General features: G+C 39.8%; 1 protein-coding gene across 2 annotated transcripts; it reads right to left on the bottom strand.

Moving 5' to 3' along the window:
• Positions 1 to 311: 311 nt before the first annotated feature.
• LOC146392776 (uncharacterized) lies at positions 312 to 14,456 on the bottom strand. Of its 2 annotated transcripts, none has more exons than XM_084953189.1 (2): positions 13,633 to 14,456; positions 312 to 1,385 (listed from the first exon to the last, which is right to left on the bottom strand). In XM_084953189.1, exon 2 carries the CDS (start codon positions 1,358 to 1,360, stop codon positions 779 to 781), a length of 582 nt encoding a protein of 193 aa, XP_084809315.1. In that variant the 5' UTR covers positions 1,361 to 1,385; positions 13,633 to 14,456; the 3' UTR covers positions 312 to 778. The 2 variants fall into 2 exon arrangements, 1 of the variants encoding a protein (XP_084809315.1); XR_014802738.1 differs by lacking the exon at positions 312 to 1,385 and adding an exon at positions 6,811 to 8,946.
• Positions 14,457 to 18,987: the final 4,531 nt, after the last annotated feature.

Here is an 18,987-nt window from a genome sequence, read left to right as displayed (position 1 = left end):
ACCCCCTCACAACCCCCTCTTTTTTTAATTAGGCCTTTTAAAACACAAAAAACTGCATCAGAGTGAGAACATCAGAGTGTGGAACAAAGCATGATGGGACTCAAACACTGAGGAAGCTGCAGCTCAGACTGTACACCATTAGAAGAAAAGAAATCATGAAATATCAATAAATTAAAAAAAAAAAGACATGTCAAATTTAAAATATGAGAAATCCACACATATGAATAAACAGTTTTTATTTTTAAAACTGTAAAGAAAATTTAGTTTTGTTTTTTTTAAGAATAGAATTCAACGTTATTGTCATTGCACGTCACAAGTACAAGGCAACGAAATGCAGTTTGCATCCATCCAGAAAGTGTTTTAGCAATAAAATAGATATATTACAAAAATGGGTCTATTATAGGTATGTTACAATGTACACGGTATGAAGGAATGTTATGAATATGCTATAAGTATGTACAGGCTATGAACAGGATAGCTATATGAACTATGCAAGTTATAAACAGTTGTAAACAGTTGTAGAATTATAATTATCGTATTGTACAGAATGATTGTCTATACAGCATTTACAGTGGTGCAGTTAAGATAAGTGAAATATGTGGATAATTTCTACAGAGGCTCTATAAAGAGCTAGTGGTTGTGAGTGGTGGTTCTGTCCATGTTATTATGGTGCGTATGAGGGTACAGTTGTCCATTTGTTTGTTTTTGTCCATTGTGTGTGTGTAGGTGGTTGTGGGTGTGTGTATGTTCAGTCCATGAGTTTAATGTGGGTCAGATGTCAGGAGGCAGAGTTCAGGAGTCTGACAGCTGTGGGGAAGAAGCTGTTCCGGTACCTGGTGTATTTAGTCTGGAGGCTCTTGTAGCGCCTCCCAGAGGGCAGGAGGGTGAAGAGTCCATGTGATGGGGTACTGGGGTCTTTGATGATTTTCCCAGCCCTTTTCAGACACCGCTTCCTGTAGATGTCCTTTATGGCAGGAAGTGGTGCTCCGGCGATGCGCTGGGCAGTTTTTACGACCCTCTGCAATGCCTTCCAGTCTGAGGCAGAGCAGCTCCCGTACCAGACTGTTATACAGTTGGTCAAGATGATCTCGATGGTGCAGCGATAGAAGTTCACCAGGATGTCTGAGGACAGGTGGTTCTTCCTCAGAGTCCTCAGGAAGAAGAGGCGCTGGTGAGCCTTCTTGACCAACTTGGAGCAGTTGGTCGTCCAGATGAGATCCTCGGAGATATGGACTCCCAGGAACTTGAAGCTGCTCACACGCTCCACAGCCGTCCCTTTAATGTAGATGGGTGGATGTGGATCAGCATTCCTCCTGTAGTCCACGATGAGCTCCTTGGTCTTCTCGGTGTTGAACAGCATGGGCTTAGTTAGCTAGTTGGAAGTCCTTTTAAATAAAACATGAAATTAAGTTTTTACATTTTGGTCCAATTACAGTCAAAAGTAAGGATAAACCAGGGTAAGCCCCCTGCTTAATAAGTCATTTGGCGATGAACATGCAGTTTCTCAGATCCACCTCTGACTTTTCATATTAGATTAAAAAACAAACAAACAAAAAAAACCCAAAAACCCAAAACAAGACGGAAAAACAGAAAAATGGTGTTGAGACTTCAAAATGGAATTTCACAAACCAACAGGTGACACCAGAGCAGCCATGTTTACCTTTTCTACAGTCCACGGGTAAAACGGACAACAAGGAAAGATAACCCTGGAGTGGGTGGAGTGGAAGTACACATTATTAAGGTATGGAGACACAATAAAATCTAAATATTTTATCTGAAAAAAAAAAAAATGCACAAATGCAAAAGCTGAAGCATAAAAGGCAATAGAAATTTGGATCCTCGAAAAAATTATGCTAATATCAGGCTAACATATGCTAACAGATTAAAATTTGAAGTTACTAAAGCATAGCATTGCTAATGTAGCAACAACGTTCCTAAAAAACATCAATTTTAGGTTGTAAAAATGTTACATATGATAACATAGTCTAACAGAGTTCTCATCTCTGGTCCAGCCTCATAGTTCAGTTAGTTAGTTTTTATTTATTTTTAATTTTTGTTTTAAATTCAGTTTAGTTTCAGTTCATTTTCATATTTATATAATTTTATTTTGTTTATTTTGTTTTAAAATGTTTCGTTTCAGTGCTAGTTGGAAAATATTGACAGAGGATATTTTTCAGAGGCGAGATTTTAAAAACAAACCCAGCAGACATATTGAAAAGTGTCAGTGAACCAAAACTGCCTGTCACTACAACTAAAGACATTACCTGTATATGTTTTGTTAATTATGTAAATTCATATAAATCATTTTAGATTAGTTTGAATTTCCCCCCCCAAAAGTTTAGTTTTTACTTTTGTATTTTCATTTACTCACATCTTTGAGATTTTAGTTTAGACAGTTTCTTTGAAGCATCTTAATCTGCTCAGTTTAAAACTCGACAGTGACTGGGATTATTCCCAGCATATTCCCAGCATTCTCAGAGAGGGGAATGGTGTGTATTCACACATCCAGCCAAGCACACAAACAGTACTATTTACAGTACAGTAGCACATGTAAGATGGCGTTTTATTTCACACACTGAAAATATTAATGGACTTAATAATGAACTACTTTCCTCGAGCAGAAATAAAAACTGTGCATACACGTCTGCAGCTCACTGACCCAAACATGAAGTGCTGATTTGTGATGAAGCAGAGCTCAGACGTCCTGCAGCTCTGCTCAGAGAGATGATGAGCAGGAAATACAAAATGATTCTGATATCTTCTTCAAAGGGAAAGCGGCTCTCCTCCTCCTCCTCAGCAGCGGCAAAGTGTCACAGATAGCAGAGCCGGCGGACTGCTAATGCTCTCTTAAGGCCAGATAGGCTCATTATACAGCAGCTGGGCGAGGAGTAAAAAGGGGAACCAAAGGAAAAAACATGTCAGGTCTGGCAGACATGTCTGCTGTGTGCCTTTGTAAAGGTAAAAACTGGCTGCTTCCTCTCACCTTCTTTAACCTCACATGAAAACATTGGCTGGAAGTGGCGGAAACCCTCCGTCGCCCCTGTGAAGGTACAGTAATTGGCCTTCATGGGAAGTGGGCGTCCTGCGATGGTGTGAGGCTAATGTCAGCTTGGCCCTGATTTGTTCGTGGTTTTATTCCACCGCAGGCTGAGAATTGGAGTTTGTCCCCTCCGTTACCAGCAAACCATTTCTCAGAGGATTTCACTGCTGCGGCTCGCATCATTATTAAGGACCGGCTCTGAAGCTGGGAGCTGTTAAAGTTATTAAAACTTGGGGCATTTTCTGTAATAACTTATAATAAACAAAGAGGCACGGCTGGGCTCCTGGAAACAGAAATAATACTTTTGGTTTTAAACTCGAAAACTTCACAGAATCAGATGTCATCTCACTAATTCCCTCATTTTCTACCTGGAAACTTTTCAGCATCAGGAACTTTATTTCCCTGGATTTTGATCACTTTTACGCACCCACAACTACATTTTCTGCAGTTTATGATCAAAATGTTTTTATTTATATAAAGAAAAACACAAAACTATAGGTAACCTGCAGTATGCTGCAGACCTGCTCTACGTTTGAAGCCCCCCCCCCCACCGACCAGTCCAATCAGGCTGGATCTGACACTAAATACTAAAGCTGTCTTACAGGTAAACATTAATTTAATGCAATAACAGTAATAATACATTAAATCCTCCAGTGTGCTAATGATGGCTTTAATTCGATCAAGTTGGAGTCGATTATCTTTGAGATGGGGAAAATCTGAATTTTAGATTCTTAATTTTAACCCAATGCATGAATTATTATTATGCATGAAGGATTATTAATATGTGTCAATGTTTAGTTAAAACATCTCTCTGTCAAAAATCTGATCAAATTACAGTTAAAGGTTCACAGTTTATGTTCTCCTTCTCCCCCACTTTCCAAAGCCATTGAGTGGGCCAGACTGCACCTGTAGTGGGCCGATTCTAGCCCCCAGACCGCTTGTTTGACACCCCAAGCCCAAAGCTTCATTCTGGTGAGTTATATTTAAACAGTGGTTGCTCCAGTAACGTATATGGTAAATGTTTCAGAAGAACTATACGACATGAGGCAAGGAGTAAAACAAAAGTGATTTTAGTCGACTTACACAATAATAAAGCAGTGCAGATGAGTTGCAAGATATTCCAGCTGAGGCTGGCATTAAATTCCATAAAAGGGAACAGGAACAGGATATGAAAACCACAGGAACTCAAACAATGAACACTAGAAGGCCAAAAGACAAAGATTGGAGATGAGACACAGGTGGAAATAATTAAGACAGGAAGTAGAAACCATGAGGAGAAAACTAAACAGGAAGTAGGTCAACAATAAGACCAATTACACAGACGGGACTGAATATTTGGGATCCTCACAAGAAGCGTAATTTTCAAATGTTCATTTTGAGTCACATAAATATAAAACATGGTTCTTGTAATAACTCGTTCTATGATAATGAACTTAGTGTTTGGGTTTTTTTTGACTCTAAAACTAAAAGCACTGGAGTGGGTGTTCGGTCATAGGAGAAAGTCAAAGAGTGTCTATTGGGTCCACCTTAAAACCCCACTGACATTTATCAAAGAGCCGGTGCCATTCATGTAATCAATGATCTGCTCATTTTCAAAGGCCAAGAGGGGGGTTTAGATATCGGGTGGAAGCTGTTTGAAATGGGTTTGACTTTTGGAGCAATAGTTGACCTATAGCTGATTTTAAATATTCAGGCAATTGACCAGAGTAAGAGAGGGGAGCTGACCATGGCGTGGATAGATGGAGATGCTGAAGTCTTTGAAGTGAGATGGAGCACTGTTGAGTGAGCAGAGTGGTTGGTTTAATTTAATGGCCTAATATCACTGTGTTTTTGAGGGTTGTTTTTTTTATAACTTGGATGATGTCTTTACTTGACAATTTCTACAAGTCTGACTTTTTTGCCAATTAAAAAAACTTGAAAAAGAGTCCTAAAGATGAAAATGAGTTTTTGTTCTTTTGGCTTATCTGTCTCAAATTTGGTGGACATCTGAAATAAGGTCTGTTACACAAGTTAAGACGTTTTAACATAAAATCACAATTTTTAAACTACTGTGTGTTTATTTGCAACAGGTGGTGGCAACAATAAGACCAGACAACAGAAGCTGTCAAGAAAATTAAGTGTCATAATTCAAACAAAGGAGCTTAGTGGTGGTGACATTAAATTAATTTGACCAAGACTTGGACAGTTTTGAGGCCAACGTTAGCATTCTTCTTCTTGCAAATGAATTTACTCCTCAAAAATCTCAAAGTTTAATTAGTTTTTGAGGATTAATTCACTGAATAAATATTCAGTTAACTCTGGGTTAAATTGGTCATAAAGACAAGGGGCACCAAAAACCTCTGGGTGATTGCTTTGGTTGCTAACAAGTTGCTTTGGTCACCTGTAGTTTTGCTAGCTACTCTTAGAGGTCAGTGATTGTGTCTGGTGCAGTGGTACCCAGCACACCCACTTTGCGTTGCACTTTTAGCAATTATAAGGAAGCACGTTTATGGGTGCAGCAACCTCTCAAACCACTCGCCACCCCCTCAAGGAATACACATTTTTCCTTTGATGCTTGTTGTGTTATCTCATCCAATATGGTGGGCAAGACTCGAGCAATGTTCACTTGTTTTCATGTGAGAAACCTCGATAGACATCATGATGCCACATTTTGAAGGGTCAACATTCAAGCTACTGCCATTTTTTGCATCTACACACTGTATGCTCTCAAATACCACCTGTGTCACCATTCACCTTTGAGTTAAAGAGGCCGCGCCCCTAATGGCTACGCCTCCTTTCTTGTATCGGGTGTAAACACATTTTTTTCTGATATAAAGTTGGACATTTTAGCATCGGAGTCTATAGGGACTGAATTACAGCTGGAGCCCCTAGTGGAGAGCAGAGGAACTGCAGTTTCTGACAGAGATTTAACTTTTAAGTCCTATTGGTCGCTTCTTTCTGTCACTCACACCTTCTCCTAAAAGTGAGTAACTTTAAACAGAGACAGAGCTGCAGGCTTTTTAGTCACTAAAATGACTCACTGATACTGGATATTGCTTTAACATTGTAGTGTTTCCTTCCTCCATCCCTTTATCAGCCCCACAGCATAAAAAGCTTTAATAAATGCACAAATTGGAGGCGAAGTCTTCACTGGGGGTTTATTAGTCCAGTTATGAAATAGAGCCAGTAGTTCCTGCTTTTCCTGCAGCTGCTGCATTATTGATGAAATGGTCATTTTAGAAATACAGCAGCACAGAGCTCAGTGTATGTTTTCCTTTTTAAAGCCACTTTAACACAGTGAACATTAGCAGTGACTGTTTGTAGCTGCAGTAGTAATTACAGAGCAAACAGCACACAGGCCTTTAATGGAGAAACTGCCTGCACTCAAGTTGAACAGAGAATTAGTGCACGCTGCCTAATGTGTTCCTGCAGAGTCCAGGGATTCATATTGTTTTATTCGCCAGCCGCTTCATAAATGAACTTCTGGATTATTTCAGTATTAGTCCAACATCGGCTGACAGCACAGAGTTTATGTGCTTCTGTCTCCACGAACGCCGCTGGAGGGCTCCGGTCTGAGCGCCACCACATTTCATCCTCTGCTGTGATTTATGTTTGATCTTTTCCTCCTTTGTCTCCTCAGCATTCAAACCACTTGATCTATAGCAAGATTTTTACTGACCGTATGTTACCTGCTAAAAACCACTTGTGCAGAAACTTGAAAAAATATAAAAATATGCAACATTTTGTGGACAACAGAAAAGTGTTTAAATGTTAATTGGTTACAGACCAGATTTAAAATTTGGTTGAAAATCAAACCCAGCAGGACACAAATCGGGTTGACTGTACTAACATTAACAATAATTCTTATACTTTTCCTTTAATATTCACTTCATTGTCCAAGTCTAACATCACCTTTTTCCCCCTCCAATAGTACCTTGTTACCACAGACTGGACATAAAAGATGGACATGGCCTCCAAACCTGCAGTTCCTCTGATGTCCACTAGAGTGAGTCAGTCCCCATAGACTCCCATGTTAAAATGTCCAACTCTAAAACAGAAACATGTTTACAGCCTGATGCAAAAAACAAATAAAACCACTTAAAAACTGTTTTGGTCTACAGCTAATTTCTCCCTTTATGACAACTGTACAGCGGTGTTTTTTTTTGTTTTTCTTTTTAAAAAGTCAGCTGTTTTATAATTTTAATTCTTAATTAAGGCTTTCAATTAAATTTTATTTATGCAGCGTCAAATCACAACCACAGAAGCCTCAAGGTTCTTAAATCATAAGACCCTACAATAATACAGAGAACCACAAGAAGGCCATAACCCCCCTCCCCTCCAAGCAAGTGGTGACGGTGGGAAGAAAATAAGAGCAACTGTCCCGGCCCACAGGAGGAAGGACTCAGGTGCAGACACCACTCATGACCCATTCACGTGAAGTGAAGGCAAGTATCTGAAACTTTATTCACAACATAACAGTACTGACAGGGTGACAACTCAAATAAACAACGTCTGCCGTGATATACTAAAACCTTGGGGATTACGTAAATTCAGACCAGTTATTGTTAATTCAGATTTAACTATGACTTCAAATAATGAAACACCACGAGATCATCCGATTAATTATCATCTCAATGAGCTAAGGAAACCCTGCAGCAAAAACAGAATGTAACTAGTCTCACTACGAATGAAGGTTAAACTAAGATTCACTGAGCACAATACTAAACACTCCAGGTGAATACTATAAACGTTGCCCTACTGGAAGAGACACTACATGAGTCACTCTATATACACATTTACAGTGAATACATGGTTCGCATTAAATAGTCAGTGAGGGAGTCCATGAGGGAGCTTTGGGGATGTCGTGGACATAGCTGGGAACCCGACACTGGGCAATATCCAGAGTAGGAACCCGGGGAAAAAGGAGGAAGCAAGAAACCCAAGTCAGTGAAACAAGGAAACAAGTAGTTAGTTACTATTCCGGACACAGATCCCAGATGTAGGTTGCATTTGCAAACAGTCTTACTTTCTACAGGCAGAGGCAAAGCATAGAGGGGGAAGACGGTCTGGGTGACATGAAGGAGATATTCAATGCATCCACAATGTGCTGGGCATGGGGGGCAGGCAAGTGACTGTGTCCGGTGAGGCTGCGAGTAATCCAGCGATCCAAGTCAATGAGGAAATGGAAACCTGATTGCAAGTTGTCCGGAGGTTTAACTGTGAGCAGAGAGCTCAGAATTAATTCTAGAAAAACATGACAACATTCAGTGACTGCGAAACCTTCACTAACACGGGTGGGCTGATGATCTGGCGAGGTGTGGTTGCACGCGCTGGTCTTATATCTCCACAGCCTAATTGCTCACAGGTGCCACCGGTCAGAAAAAAAAGGGACCCCGCCCAGGGGTGGAGATGCCAGGAACACAAGGGCTTCACAACTCACCCAGACCATGACAGAACTAGGCTGAGGGAAGGGCAGCAATCTGAGACGGGAAAAAAGTGGAAGAAAATGGACGAATGGATGTTCTCCTTTGACTTTTCTTTGTATAGAACCAAATCACAACAGCCAATAATCCAAAGCAGACTTTACTATGAGCTACGGCACGGTAAAATGATGGTATGGTAATGATGGTAAGCATTTTATTTGCAATGTTGTGTAAATGATCAGCTCTACCCATCATCCTACAATGAAACAAAGTTGTCTTTGATTGGTACCATCGAAATCTTTCCATGGACACTCAGGTTGCTTAGTGAGTTTGAAACTTCAGAAACTGCGAGAGCAGTGATTGTAGTCAGAAACGAAACACTGTACCCCTGAAGTCAACAGGGTCGCCCCCTGGTGGAGCTGAAAAAGAATGCAGGTTTAAGTCCACGTCCATCTTTGATACTCTCTGAGGTGGCGTCTTTCAAAGGTGATGCTTATATACAGTCTGTGGGTGAGAAAAAGACATTAACCATCAACATTAATATTAATGTACAGATCTGAACAGGACAGGAGAAAAAGGTAAACAGTAGATAAACTGAAGAAATGGCAGTGGCCTCTGAGGCATTTCTAAAGGGTTGTGGGTTTTTATTGTGCGGGGTGGTCTGGTTTCATTTGAACCAAAGCCCAGTTTGAGGTTCAGAGGTTCAATCACAGCTCTGGGTTAACACAAATGAAATCTCCCATTAACTGAACTCATCCTGTGTCTATGCTGTGTTTGAACGCCCTTTCCTCAGCAAAGCCCTCCCTTTTAATGGAGGATGTTTGTAATTTTCCATTCAGCCCCATCCCCTTGCTTTTGTCATCTGCAATTAAACCCGAATGATTCAAAAAATAAACCTCACAATAACACCCCGCTGGACAGCACGGCGTCCATTAATCTACAACAAAAGATGGTTTCGTCCTGTTTGTTTATCTGACCGCAGCTTTTCTCCCTCCCTGCCCGTGCATCCCCGCAGCCACTCACGGCAGAGAGGAAAAATAAAATCAGTGAACAAAAGACTAAAGGCCGAGTGGAGTTTGATTAAATCAAGGCTGAATGGGATTCAGTGAGTGGTCATTGTTGGAGGCTGTTTTGAGAGAGTGTGTGTTTGCGTGTGCAATGAGCCTGCTGTTTAATTCATTAGTGCAGTCACATCTGACACACAAACACACACAAACACACACACAGGTGAAATGCACCAAACAGAGCATGCATGTTTTTCAAAATAAAATCAAGCTCCACTGGAGATTTAGACTCATGTACATGTTCAATGTTAACTCTGCACTCGATTGTATGAGGCTAAATCTGCTTTTGAAACATTTTTAACATGACTTTTTATTGGTAGAATATGGATGGATTGTAAAGCAAATTTAAAATGAGTGATTTAATAACTTTATAGTTTTCCACTAAGTGTTTTGCCTCAGTGACCCTCTTCACTACTGCATCGACAGTCAGCAGTGCTAGCTAATATTAGATTACCAATGGAGGGAAATTATTAACATCAACAAATAACTGACACAACAGAAACACCATATAAGGACAAAAACTAACACTGATGTGTCTTCAAAGAGGAATCAAAGAGATGTTACAAGCTAAGGTTAGCCAGCTAGCAGCTACATTGGATATTACAGTTTGTTTGTGGTAGCATGCAAGCAAGCGTTAGCTAAAAACAATTCTCAGTTGATAGTTTAAAACAGCGGTCCCCAACCCCGAGTTGTTTGGTACCGGGCCGTGAGAGTTGAGGCTCGGGTGTAAAATGTATGGTTTTCAGGATTTTTATCGTTATTTTTTTTTATTGTTAACTCGGTTTCCCTGGTTTTCCCGGTGTTATGAATAAATCTTCTTTTTTTTGGTACTGGTACTGGTTTTATTTTCTTGTATTTATCTGTGACACCTTAAAGGCTTGTCTGTGAAAATATTGTTCGGACATAAACCGGTCCATGGCGCAAAAAAGGTTGGGGACCGCTGGTTTAAAACACTGTCACAAGTGGTGCTGGTTAAGTTACTTGAAAAACGTAATTAGTAACTAATTACTGAATACGTCTCCAAAAAAGTAATCCCATTACCTTACTGATTACTTATTTTCAAAAGTAATTAGTTACTTAGTTACTTTTTAAAAACATGATACACAACCTGAATACGTTATAAAGCAATAGACCTTTCAGCCCAGTTCTATTTTTTCTGCATAATCCATCATATAAAATGTAATCAAATGAAAAAGTCTCTTTTTAAAACTTGTTTTATTAGTTTTAATCTTTTAATTTTAGGCACATTGCATCAAGCAAAAATTAAATGATATGCAACAGTCTTTGACTTGAACATTTAAACCTATTTTCTGCATATTCCAGCATAAAATAAAATAATTTTTTGTGTTTACACTCGCTCTTTCAAATAGATGCAAGTAAAACACAGCAGAAAATTCTTAAATCTTTATTCACCTGTTTAGCAGGAGTGGAGCAGGCGGAGGTTAGCCCGGTGTCACAGCAGTCATGTCAGTGGGGGGATCCAGGGGTTTCTCTGTGAATTTCACATTCCCATTGGGGTTGTGAAAGTATAGGGGTTTTCTTCGCTGTAAAAAGAGGTTTTCTTCCCACGCAGTGTACAGCGGACGGTAATGTTTTCGTCACTTTTTACAGAATCAAACTCAAAGTAAGGTCACTACTTCCACGCTTTAAACGCTGCATGGTCGTACTCTCTCCCGTACTCTATATATTATCCATTGTTGATCTACACACGTCTGTTGCCACGAATGTCTCACGCGATTACGTCATTGTCATGAGACACTCTCACAAACAAAATCACGGTTTAGTAACGCAGTAACGCAGCCTGCTTACGGGGAAGTAACAGTAATCTAATTACTTTTTTGCAATAGTAATCCCTTACTTTACTCGTTACTTGAAAAAAGTAATCGGATCTGCCCATCTCTGGTCACAACTAAAAAAATTGAATAAAAATAAGACTTTTTCAATTGGGTATAAACTTTTTCAATTGGGTATTCAATTGGGCAACTTCCTCTGATCTCCAGAGTCCAGAATCAGGTGCAACTCTGAGGCCACCACCTGAGCCACCGTATGGTCTGAAAGGGGGGGCTTACTTACTAAAGCCGGCTTTAATGTTTCATATAAGTTCATCTGTTGTTTTTCATATTGTATATTTTGACAAAAACAGTATTTACTTTAATAAAGCCTGATTTAAATGAAAATTAGTCTCAAAAGTCAGACCTTTGATTCATGTAGGAACCTTTCTTTGTCTTTGGAGATACTTGCTTGTATGCATAAAAATCAACTAATTTTCTAAAGCAAACCATATGCATTTTATTTTATCAGCTAACATTATAAACTATTCATACACTATAGCTAAGTTAGCTAGCTGTAGTAGCTTTCTTGCTTGCTAGCGTTGAATGGAATGCTAGCTGCCTGGCTTATTCAACAACTTCACCAGCTAACATGATTTATGATACCAACTTATGTCTGTCCTCAAACAAAAGCTGATTTAAATCAGAAATACATTATTTAAAAGCATAATTGCTTTTTTGCCAAAAGCAAGACAAGGGTACATGACTAGCTAACTGTACCTTAGCTACATAGCATACTTTTGTCATGTTACGATTCATATGTGTGTCACATTTTTTGAATAAGATACTGACAGCCAGGCTCAAACATATACTAGTACTGTGCAAAAGTCTTGCGCCACCCCTCAATTCTTATATTTTGCTTTCAAGGAGACAGACTTTATTAAAATTTTTAAAAGTGGTCTTTAGCAATAGTTCACCAGGATTTCTTAAAGTTTTCTAAAGTCTTTCATTGAATTACTTACTGTCATGTGTCATCCATCCAGCCATCCATATATTGTCTTCCACTTATCCTTGTCATACTTAATTTTATTCATTAAATTTGGTGAACTGTGTATTCAAATGGAAGCGAGAGAGTAAATGAGCAGGGGATTTTAGTCTTTTAAAAAAATGCTATGGGTTTTAAAACTGTCATCTATATGATGATGTCTGTAAATCCAAAGCCCAGCAATGGCTGATTTGTTTATGCTTCGTAATTATTACCTCTTGCCCAAGTGTCGACTTCAGTAATATCATATATAAAGAGCACTTTGTTTTCTTTATCACTATAATGAGTACTATAATAAACTGATCCTGACCCTGCTGGAGGATTATGTAATCAGCAATGTGGAGCAGGCAGTGTAACCTTGGAACAACCCCACTGCATGCTGTGCTATGATGAATGCTGCCTCCTGAGGCAGGCATGGCAACTTCCTCTGATCTCCAGAGTCCAGAATCAGGTGCAACTCTGAGGCCACCACCTGAGCCACCGTATGGTCTGAAAGGGGGGGCTTACTTACTAAAGCCGGCTTTAAACTCCATCCAAACTGCTTGGTGGTGGGACACCTTTAAAACACCCATCCTCCACACTGCCATCACGCAGATTAAGGTCGTTTGTACCTGATTAATTTACTTGGGTTACCTTTAAAGGCAAAACCTTTGTAACTACAGCTAATCTTGATATATAGGTAAAAGCAGAGTCACTTGCGTGGAGTTTAAATAAAATCAGGAGTGTAAACAATGCAAATTATTATAAATAGTAATTTACATAGGATGGACTTGCATGACTTTTAATTAATATGGCAGCAGCTTACTTTTTCATTATAGTGTCATAGACTGTAGGATGGATGTAGCCACTGTGACACCACCCATTGGTAAATAAGGAATTTAAACTTTCTCCATCTTGTTGCCTGTTGATGGACCTGACTGAGAGGGATGCTCATGTTTATCCTTCTCTGTGGCTTAACTGGGATCATAATGTACAAAATGAACATTATGCTTTATTCAATAAGACCTGAAACCATAAACTCACCAAGAAAGCGTTTACTGAAGCCAGAGATCAAGTGAGCAATGGGATAATTTTTTCATACACTTCTATACAACCAGTATCACCTCTGCTGGCCATTAGAAAGAATTCAGCCTTCGCTTTTCTGTTCTTTTCTTTGAGTTGCAATAGTTATTTTCATTCTTCCTCAACTTATAAAATGTTCAGTCAAGCAAATTCTGAAGGTACAATGAAGCCCCGTGCACAGGAAATCCATTTACAAAGAAAAATATCAGGGTGTGAGCCATGTCCTGCAAAATAATTGGTGTAGACAAACCTCCAGTGCAGAGAAGGCGAGGAGAAAAGAGCGAGGGAGGTCTCACAGTCACTCAAGGCCAACAGGTACAAGGACCGGATATTTTTCTTTTTCAAAGCGAGTCTTCAAGTCACAATAAGTCGGCTGTCATCACAAACCAGACAGAGTTTCTATAACAGTGACCGGGCTGAGGCCATTATGTCTTTCTTCTGTGTGAGAAAATACTTTTTTCTGGTCACTCTTAGTATTCGCTTATACAAACATGACTGCCACACTTCACGTTTAGTGTGAATCATCATAAAGAAACAGACGACAGCATAAATGATCCAGGAGACTCCTGCGTTTCCATGCTGGGAAACCTTAAGAGATCATTGCTTCATTCCGCCTTAAAACACAAAGCTTTAGCGAAACAGCCGGCTCGTCTTTCACTGTGCGCTCTCTCCTCCCTCAGCTGTAATCCACCGCCCGTAATGGCGCTTTAAAAAACAACACTGGTCTTTATTTCTCCTCGCTTTCTGCCTTCAGCATCGCCTTTCATTAACTCGCCTCCAAAGTCATCAACAAGACACAAAAGGCAAAACGCCAGTTTCCAGAGACACTGAATAGACCTTAACTGGAGGAAAGAAACACTTCAAGCTGCGAAGACAAACAGGAAGTGAGGGAGAACGCAGCCCAAACAGCTGCTCGTTTGTGTCTTCGTGCCTCTCAATCAGCGCTGTCAGGAGAAGTTGTTGTTTGTGATGAGTCTCTTTCCATTGAATTTATTCTGTAACCCCGCAGCTCTGATTGGGCTTTCACTGTCTGACTTTACTCATGATGAAAAACTGGAGAGGTCTTTCTGCTTCCGCTCAAAACCCTCTTGAGGCTTTCTTTTCATGTCGAGCGTCATCTTCTCCTCGCTTCTTTTCTGTTTGATTGAAGACAAAAAGTTCTTACGGACATACAGACGCCATCTTCTCTCTTCAAAGCTATCGAAGACTCTTTACGTTTTGGTATTTTTAACTGGCAGCGTCTTGTTGTGTAACTAAACATAAAGCTAGCAAGACTCAAGCACTACACCTGCTTACAATTCACAGTTTTATGAACCACAATAACAGTGAGTGTAATGATGGCGGTTTTAGGAGATGAACCCCATCCATAACCCTCAAACGCATGCTTTATTGTCAGGAAACCCTTCTGCTTTTCCTTATTTCCTCTTGTTTTACCTACTCTGCATTCATTTTTACCTTAAAAATGATACATTCAGATTCAGAACATTTTCTTTTTTAAATAAATTGTTTCCCAGCTCTCGTCCTGCACTAGAAAATCATCACTCCACAATGACGTTTGCTTGGCAGCTGAAATAGACATACCTTTTTTTTTTGAGAAACACTGTATTTATATAAAAGCTGTAACTTTGGCAATTGGTACACAGGCTTTGTTAAAATATCAATAAATCGTACTGCACACAGTTTGTGACGATACATAACAAAGCAAATATGGCCCGTTTCTCCACTGAGCTTCTCATCCTGTGGATAGACTTAAACTCATCATCAGTTGCTGTTTTCAGACTGACTCTGCTGCATGAAGATGGCGATAAACTTCCAGTAAAACAGAGTTAATCAGTCCGTGATTGAATGGGGTCAAGTTGGCTGGTATTGACTGCTTACATTAAGACTCCAGCCAGAAGCTCGTAGATTAGAAAGATAAATTCCTCCACAAAGTGATGTAGAGATGTAATTGCTGCAACATGTTGATTTAATGACAAATGACCTAAGTGGCTTGCTTTTATATAAGACTATAACCAGTTGAGTTGAGTCACCTACCGGACAGAGATGCCTCACAAACAAGTTGAGCTCACTGTTGCTGTAACATGTTGACAATCTGTGTTTTTAACTTGACTTTAAATAAACTTTGTCTGAAAGTGACTGCAGTCAGAGTCAGAACACCAAATGTGGTTGCACAGAGGTCGTAGGTACTGAAATTGCAACTTCTTGGTAACTTGCCTAACTACTTGCAATCGGTTGCCCATTGTGAAAAGATCAAATGCAAACATCAGGCAACTGCCAACTTTTCTCTAGTGCGATTGATCTATTAGGAGAAGACTACAGTGACTTGTGTATTTCTAAAGTGAGACTATAAATGGTAACAATTTTATTAAGAATGACCATCTTTGCAAATTAAGTAGGTATGGCAGATTGGGGGCATTTCTGGGGTGTACCCGCCTCTCTCAGTATGATAGCTGGAGTAGGCTGCTGCCCCCCACATCTCTGAAAATGGGTGGATGGATGAAGGGATGCTTGGATGTCATTTGCATGGCAGCTGACATAGACATAAATGAACCTTACAGTATGGAAACATTGTAGTCATTGTACATTGTAGTGCTTAAAAAAATCAATAAAAGCTTTGGACTTCCTGAAATTCATCAGTAAATCATACAAAATACACTACGTGACAGTAATATGAGATATCTCCACTGAGCCACCGTGGCCCTCATAACTATTGGGGCCGTTTTTAAGTCTGAGCAGTGCCTCATAGTTTGTTATTTGTTGGTAACTGAACGATTACTGCCATCAGACTTAACACATGAATAAATATACAAGTACATTTTCGTATCTGAAGTTCACGTTGGTGTTTTTAAATCTGCTGACTGACTTGACTAAATTCTAGCATCTCTCAGTTCTCAGTCTTCTACAAGAAAGGTTTTGTATATAAGATGGTGTTCAGAGCCTGTGATGATAGCTTAGTATTCAGGTGTGATATTAATATTCTGCACGTTGATCACATGTATGCTTTATCCTCTGTGTATTCGCGCCTGTAAAGTGGACTCGGTGTGAGTCGCTGTGTATCCACAGCAGCTATTTTTCCCCTCTCATCTGGATGAATTTTAAGTAGCGCCACATTCTTGAAGATCCACATTTTAATGAACAAAACCTTGTGTGTGTCGCCGCCGCTCCTATCGCTCCCGCCGATCGCACATTAGAAAGGGAAACTTAATTAAAAAGATATCACAAAAGGCTGTCGGGCTAAACTCGCCTTTTCAATTACACTTTCTTTGTCAGTTTAAAGCTCTCAATCAGCAAATATCCCGACGGCTGCCTCATCCTGAACGCTCGCTATCTGTTTTCCTGCTGATGGTTCAGTGACCAGAGATCTGCAGGTCTGAGCGACAGTGTATGCATCATACAGTCCAATAACATGTTATCACTCTGGCTGTGTTTGTATGGCAGAGCAGGTGATGCACACAGAATTAAATACACACATTAAGGTGCTTTTTTAAAACTTATTTACAAGATATTTTTTGAAAATACTTGAATACTTTATTTAAATCTGCAGTTATCGATTCTTCTTCTTTTTTGATTACTCGAAAAGCAGCACTCACACAATTTAATTACATTATTTTATAATATCAGGCCATAAAATTACCTTTTCTTAATCTTTAATTTTAATCTCGATTGATGAATTTTGTGATTACACACAGCTTTAAGATGATCTATTCTGCTTCTTCTTACTTCCTGTCATATATCTGATGTTTCAGTGGTGGAGGCTCATATTGTGAGGTCAGTGTATGTACAGTAAGGCTTGTGAGCTAAAAGCTCAGGCTGCTCTAAACATTCAGCTCATCACAGTTTTTTACACTCTTACATATGTGTGATGTCATCAGAGGCACAGAAGCCCCACCCACACACTGTTCAAACTTCATGTTCATGAGAGGCAGCCAATGGGGTAATGGGGGAGGAGCTAACACAGCTTGTTTAAGCTAAGGCCCAGTATTGAGACGTTGGGAGTGTCCAAATTCATAGGCTGCATCCTCCTGAGGACCCGGCCTTCGCGGTCTACGTGGGCCAGGTCCTCCGAAGGCCGGAAGTGAGCGGCTGTGAAATTGGACGGTCTAGCCTTCAGATTTGCGTCAGCAGCTGTCTCGGTGGAGTTTAATAAACTCAGCCGTCTGCTCCTTGCTATCTAAAATTTAACACGACAGTGGCGTAAATTCTCGATCATCTCACACTTCTGTTTAATCAGTTTGACATTTATTCAGCTGTAATCTTAGCCAAACTGATTTACTCACGAACAAATTAAACGCCAAAAAAAAAAAAAGCCAGACAATAACATTTTAAAGTTATCTAGGTGACTTATATATCATGTTTAACCTGAGTAGCGAAAGACCGCGGGGGGGTCTGAAAACAATGTGTCGGGAGTCCAGCTCTAGTGAGCCTCGACCTTCCGGTTAGCTATCGAGCTGGTGGGTAACAAACGTCAATGAAAACCTCTGAGTATTTTTGCAAATATGCGATGTCTTGATAAACCAAGCAGATATTTGAGGTTTACACAGCTACATTTTCGCCTGCAAATATGTTAAAAGTTTATTTTGTGACCCAGAAAGAGTAATAAGAGTAATATTAAAATTAAGTAGCTGCCGCCTGGAATTGGCTGGGCCGTGGTATGAATTCTGGGATATGGTGGACCGCGAAGGATACACCCGACCCATCCTTCAAATCTGGGGAAGAGGAGGACGCATTTGTCGGCTACGAATTTGGACAGCCTTCGTTGCGTCGCTGTGTCGTAATCGGCCGACAAATGCGGCCTCAGGAGGATGCAGCCCATGAATTTGGACATTAGGCTGTCTGCCACTTTGGACGTGTGACAGTGAGGTCAAGTGGGTAAAATGATAAAAATTATGTATCCCTTGACTGGTTGGTGAGTTTTTGTTGCCAGTTAGGTGAAACTGGTCCTGAACATCTGCAAACCACTTGTTGTAGTTGAAAAGTGTCTATGCAACCTGCAAAAACCTTCCTTGGCATTGATTTGGTCACTAGGATACCGCAGTAGTCGCCTCTAGATCTCATACAATTATAAAAAGCACCCGTGTACCATGCTGTAATGACATATATAACTGAAGAAGAAAATATGGAGCAGGAAAATTTAGAGCATATTAAGAATACCAAGGGCATTCTGTGTCAGCCAGGAGAAGAGGTTATTTATTTCCAGATCAGTCTCAGTATTTTTCAAAATACACCGAACTCCATGCTTCATCATTGTATCAAAAACATCTGGTTTATTTTGAACTGTGAATCATGCAAAGCTGCTCTTATACAGTCCTAGAATAAAGATATGGAGGTGGAAATGAGGCGAACAAGTGAGAAAAGTAAAACTTGTATTCAACTCCAAATTGAGAGTAAAGAAATCAGAGGAAAGCATTTGACAACTGTGTGCACAATAATTATTTTCAGTGTTTGTGAATAGAAAATTGTACCAAATGTAGAGAGGTGTGTTTGTAAACTGAATATATATTTAGATTTTGAATCCCAGGTCATTTTTCATCAGGCTCGACTAGCTCTGGAAAATGCTTGCGCCTAGTCTGAAGTAATTAAGGATTAAAAACTGAAAAGGGCATGA

This window comes from Perissodus microlepis, chromosome 2 (genome assembly GCF_051167445.1).
Source record: "Perissodus microlepis isolate ML-2025 ecotype Zambia chromosome 2, ASM5116744v1, whole genome shotgun sequence".
NCBI lineage: Eukaryota > Metazoa > Chordata > Actinopteri > Cichliformes > Cichlidae > Perissodus > Perissodus microlepis.
Note: the sequence above shows the minus strand (reverse complement) of the source record. Positions and strands in the feature narration are given on the sequence as shown.